This window comes from Salvelinus fontinalis, chromosome 2 (genome assembly GCF_029448725.1).
Source record: "Salvelinus fontinalis isolate EN_2023a chromosome 2, ASM2944872v1, whole genome shotgun sequence".
Taxonomy (NCBI): domain Eukaryota; kingdom Metazoa; phylum Chordata; class Actinopteri; order Salmoniformes; family Salmonidae; genus Salvelinus; species Salvelinus fontinalis.
This window is the reverse complement of record NC_074666.1, coordinates 79,813,357-79,819,232: the sequence shown is the minus strand read 5'-3', so window position 1 is coordinate 79,819,232 and position 5,876 is coordinate 79,813,357. Positions and strand designations below refer to the sequence as shown.

Below are 5,876 nucleotides of genomic sequence, written 5' to 3'. Positions count from 1 at the left end.
CTTTCCCCTCCTCTCCTCTCCCCTCCCCTTCCCTCTTCTTTCCCCTCCTCTCCTCTCCTCTCCCCTTCCCTCTTCTTTCCCTTCCCTTCCTCTCCTCTCATCTCCCCTCCCCTTCCCTCTTCTTTCTCCTCCTCTCCTTTCCTCTCATCTCCCCTCCCCTTCCCTCTTCTTTCCCCTCCTCTCCTCTCCTCTCCCCTTCCCTCTTCTTTCCCTTCCCTTCCTCTCCTCTCATCTCCCCTCCCCTTCCCTCTTCTTTCCCCTCCTCTCCTCTAATCTCCCCTCTTCTTTCCCCTCCCCTCCTCTCCTTTGGTTCTTGCAACACAGATCTCTGCAGTGTGATTACAACTAACTCTGATAGGAAACTACAGCGGATGGAATTCAACTGAACCCACCATAGCAATGTTTCCCTTGTTTTCACACTACTGCTACACACACATTTCTGATTAGGAAAACTGGAAGCATCTACCTTACTGTGTAAATGAAATTACTCCCTAACTACAGTACTTCACTCTCAGCAGATTGCATGAAACTGTGACTCAAAGGAAAATCACAAATCAGAATGTGGTGGTTGTTCATCTGACTAACCTTCCTCTCTCTCTCTCTCTCTCTCTCTCTCTCTCTCTCTCTCTCTCTCTCTCTCTCTCTGTCTCTGTCTCTCTCTCTCGTCCTCTTCCTCTGTCAGATCACCTCAAATAGAGGTGTTAGTGGGAGGAGCTCTCTCCATGACCCTGTGCCTGCTGACCACACCCAGATTCCCCCTAACCCCGCCCTCCAGCATGGCGCTGTCACTCTGGCTGCTGTGTACCTGTGCTGTCACCTCCCTGCTCATCGCTCCCTCTGCTCAAGGTTGGTACTGCACTGCGTTCTCCCAATCCTGTCATTGTGCCAATGGGTTTACATTGTGTGTGTGTGTGTGTGTGTGTGTGTGTGTGTGTGTGTGTGTGTGTGTGTGTGTGTGTGTGTGTGTGTGTGTGTGTGTGTGTGTGTGTGTGTGTGTGTGTGTGTGTGTGTGTGTGTGTGTGTGTGTGTGTGTGTGTGTCTGTGTACAGATTGTTACTTCTCATAATAATTGGATATGAATAACATGGTGACTCTACGTGAAGGAAGGTTAAAAGGTACTGGCTTACTGAATAAGCCAGAGGTCATGGATGAAGGGGGTTTTATGAAGCAGCTTGTAGGTGGGAGTGTCGTGTGTGTGGTTCCATGCAGGTAGTTGTTGTCTCAGTGTGTGATCAATCAATCAACTTTATTTTATAAAGCCATTTTTACATCAGCAGATGTCACAAAGTGCTATACAGAAACCCTCCCTAAAACCCCAAACAGCAAGCAATGCAGATGTAGAAGCAGATGGCTAGGAAAAACTCCCTAGTAAGGAAGGAACCTGGGAAGAGGAACCAGTCTCTGAGGGGTGGCCAGTCCTGTTCTGGCTGTGCCGGGTGTACATGGCCATGAAGGCCAGGTGAATGTCCATGATGGTTGGTCATGGTGTGTGAGGGGGATCCCTGCATGTAATGGTGCCATGTCTGGAACCTCTCACAATGTGCCATGAGAGCGTGTGTGTGTGTGTGTCCACACCACCTGCATGTGTGTGGCTGTGTGTCCGCACCACCTGCATGTGTGTGTGTGTGTGTCCCTGCACCGCCTGCATGTGTGTGGCTGTGTGTCCGCACCACCTGCATGTGTGTGTGTGTGTGTGTCCCTGCACCACCTGCATGTGTGTGGCTGTGTGTCCGCACCACCTGCATGTGTGTGTGTGTGTGTCCCTGCACCACCTGCATGTGTGTGGCTGTGTGTCCGCACCACCTGCATGTGTGTGTGTGTGTGTCCCTGCACCACCTGCATGTGTGTGTGTGTGTGTCCCTGCACCGCCTGCATGTGTGTGTGGGTGGGTGCCAGCTGGTTTAACCCCAGCAGCAGGTGACCTGGTTGGGCCACAGTGGTGCTGCAGGGGGTGTGTGTGGTGGGGAAGATGGGGGAGGCAGGGGGAGGTAGAGCTAAAGGGAAGGGGAGGGGTTGTGGGGAGTCCTGTTAGTACCCTTCCACACGGACAGCAGCACACCATCTGCTGTGTGCTCTCAGTTAGGACACTGAGGGCAGAGAGGGAGGGAGGGAGGGAGGGTTGGGAGGGAGGGAGGGAGGAATATGGTGGAGGAAGAAAGAAAAAGAGAGAAAAAATAAAAGGTTAATTTTAGGCGCTGTAAGATTCAGAGGTGAGTAGGGAAGAGAGGGATGGATGAAGACATGGAGAGAAAGAGAGAGAAATCCAGAAAAGAGACGTTAAATTCTACAAGCACCTAAAAGGAAGCGATTCCCAAACCTTCCTTCTTTAAGGCTAGGCGTCCCGCTAGCGGGATACCTGTCGACAACATCCGGTGAAATTGGAGGGCGCGCAATTCAAATAAATAATCGTAATATTAAACATTTATGAACATACAAGTATCTTATATTGGTTAAAAGCTTAAATTCTTGTTAATCTAACTGCATCTTCCGATTTACAATAGGCTTTACAGACTCACATCAACATATTTTTCAACCAGCACAGCATTCATAAAATCACAAATAGCGATTAAATAATCACTTACTTTTTGAAAATCTCCCTCTGTTTGCAATCCAAAAGGGTCCCAGCTACAACATGCTACAACATGGTCGTTTTGTTAGATAAAATCTTTCTTTATATCCCAAAAAGTCTGTTTAGTTGGCGCCATAGATTTCAGTAATCCACTCGTTCAACATGCAGACAAAGGAATCCAAAAAGCTACCGATAAACTTTGTTAAAACAAGTCAAACTACATTTCTATTTAATCCTCAGCTACCCTAAAATGTAAATAAACTATAATATTTCATATGGAAAGAAGTATGTTCAATAGAAAAGTAAAATTGGCAAGTGTGTGTCCTCTTCAACGCACGCCCACAGACTGATTTAAAAATGGGACTCTAAGTTCCAATACTCAAAATTCGTCCACGTTTTGGAAGAAACACACCTGAAACCTTGAACAAAGACTATTGATATCTAGTGTAACCCATAGGAATTGCAATCTGGGAGCTGGAATTGCATAGGACCCAAAGCTGTGTTTTCTATCCAATGTTACAAATTATATGCATATCCTGGCTTCTGGGCCTGAGTTACAGGCAGTTTACTTTGGGCATGTCAGTCAGGCGTAAATTCTGAAAAAAGGACCCTAGCCTGAAGACAAAGATATCACCTACAGAGAGATGAACCTGGGGCTCTGTTCACAGACTCAAACACACCCCGCAGATCCCCAGGACAGCAACACAATTAGACCCAACCAAATCATGAGAAAACAAAAAGATAATAACTTGACACATTGGAAAGAATTAACAAAAAACAGAGCAAACTAGAATGCTGTTTGGCCCTAAATAGAATACCTGACCACTGTGACTGACCCAAACTTAAGGAATGCTTTGACTATGTACAGACTCAGTGAGCATAGCCTTGCTATTGAGAAAGGCCGCCGTAGGCAGACTGGCTCTCAAGAGAAGACAGGCTATGTGCACACTGCCCACAAAATTAGGTGGAAACTGAGCTGCACTTCCTAACCTCCTGCCCAATCTATGACCATATTAGAGACACTTATTTCCCTCAGATTACACAGATCCACAAAGAATTCGAAAACAAACCCAATTTGATAAACTCCCATATCTACTGGGTGAAATACCACAGTGTGCATCACAGCAGCAAGATTTGTGACCTGTTGCCAAAAGAAAAGGTCAACCAGTGAAGAACAAATACCATTGTAAATACAACCCATATTTATGCACATTTGTGGCCTGCTGGAGGTCCTTTTGCAGGGCTCTGGCAGTGCACCTCCTTGCACAAAGGCGGAGGTAGCGGTCCTGCTGCTGGGTTGTTGCCCTCCTACGGCCTCCTCCACGTCTCCTGATGTACTGGCCTGTCTCCTGGTAGCGCCTCCATGCTCTGGACACTATGCTGACAGACACAACAAACCTTTTTGCCACAGCTCACATTAATGTGCCATCCTGGATGAACTGCACTACCTGAGCCACTTGTGTGGGTTGTAGACTCCGTCTCATGCTACCACTAGAGTGAAAGCACCGCCAGCATTCAAAAGTGACCAAAACATCCGCCAGGAAGAATAGGAACTGAGAAGTGGTGTGTGGTCACCACCTGCAGAACCATTCCTTTTTTGGGGATGTCTTACTAATTGCCTATAATTTCCACCTTTTGTCTATTCCATTTGCACAACAGCATGTGAAATGTATTGTCAATCAGTGTTGCTTCCTAAGTGGACAGTTTGATTTCACAGAAGTGTGATTGACTTGGAGTTACATTGTGTTGTTTAAGTGGAGCGGAGTCAATCACCACCTTCCGGAGACACCTGAAACCCCACCTCTTCAAGGAATACCTAGGATAAAGCAATCCTTCTGCCCCCCCCCCCCCCCCCCCCCTTAAAATGATCTAGATGCACTATTGTAAAGTGGCTGTTCCACTGGATGTCATAAGGTGAATGCACCAATTTGTAAGTCGCTCTGGATAAGAGCGTCTGCTAAATGACTTAAATGTAAATGTAAATGTAAGTGTTCCCTTTATTTTTTTGAGCAGTGTATTAATTTTTTCACTAACCTTCTCAGAATTCTTCAGATGACAGTCCTGTAACATCATATTACACAATGCATATAGAGTTTGTTCGAAAATGTGCATATTTAGCGGCACAAATCGTGCTTATACAATGAGAATAGTGTCCAAATACTCAAGCAATCTGTCCGGCGCCATCTTGTAAAGGCACCTATTCTTATCGAAAACTATTCATAAACTTGACAAAAAAAATACAGGTTGGACAGCAATTGAAAGACAAATTAGTTCTTAATGCAATCGCTGAATTACATTTTTAAAATTAACGTTACTGCGCAATACAGGGTGCGATAAAGCAATGCTACACTGCAAGTAATGGCGTCTTATGCATTTGACTTTTTTCAACAGAACAATGAATTATCAGCATAAATACTTCTTACTTTTTGATGACCTCCTATCAGAATCTTGGGATAGGTGTCCTTTGTCCAAAAGAATCGTTGCTGGGTTGGAGAAAGTCATCTTCCACGTTGCAATTAGCAGTAAACAATGGCATGCGAGAGAGAGATACCCAACTTCCTACAACGCCAGAAAATGAAATACCCGAAAATCGCAATATACTGACATAAACTGATATAAATCGGTTTAAAATAACAAGATTATGATATCTTTAAAGCCTATATCGAATAAAAACAGAGCCGGATATATCTAGGAGCTAAAACAGGAGCTTCTAAAACGACATGCCAAGGTCCTCAGTGCGTCAGCGCGAAGAATCAAAAGGAGGGACACATCGATTCCAATCAATTTATAGACTTTCTGATCTGCCTAGAGACTCCATTTCAAGACCCTCTATTCGCTGACACCCAAGGGAAGGCGTATGCAGTGCATCTCAACCAATAGAAGACAGGCAGAGTTATACACAGGTCTGAGAACAGGTTGGAAAAATCTGCATTCTCAACTCCACATAGGGAAATTGCTCTAAGTCCAGTTCTGTTTCACGCACAGACATAATTTAGAAACTACAGAGTTTTTAGAAACTAGAGAGTGTTTTCTATCCAATAGTAATAATAATATGCATATTGTACGAGCAAGAATTGAGTACGAGGCAGTTTAATTTGGGAACATCAAGAAAAAAGTGCTAACAGCTCCCCCTATTGACAAGAAGTCAGCCAAATACATTTAAACTCAGTTTTTCACAATTCCTGACATTTAATCCTAGTATAAATTCCCTGTCTTAGGTCAGTTAGGATCACCACTTTATTTTAAGAATGTGAAGTGTCAAAATAATAGTAGAGAGAATGATTTATTTCAGCTTTTATTACTTTCA

At 44.7% G+C, this 5,876-nt stretch overlaps 1 protein-coding gene across 1 annotated transcript in view; it reads left to right on the top strand.

Annotated features, from left to right (window-relative positions):
• Positions 1-666: 666 nt before the first annotated feature.
• Positions 667-5,876, top strand: part of LOC129828146 (adhesion G protein-coupled receptor L1-like) — a 118,140-nt gene continuing 112,930 nt past the window's right edge. The window contains exon 1 of the mRNA XM_055889460.1: positions 667-846. Coding sequence (XP_055745435.1) covers positions 723-846 — 124 coding nt within the window. The 5' untranslated portion in view covers positions 667-722. The remainder of the gene's footprint in view (positions 847-5,876) is intronic.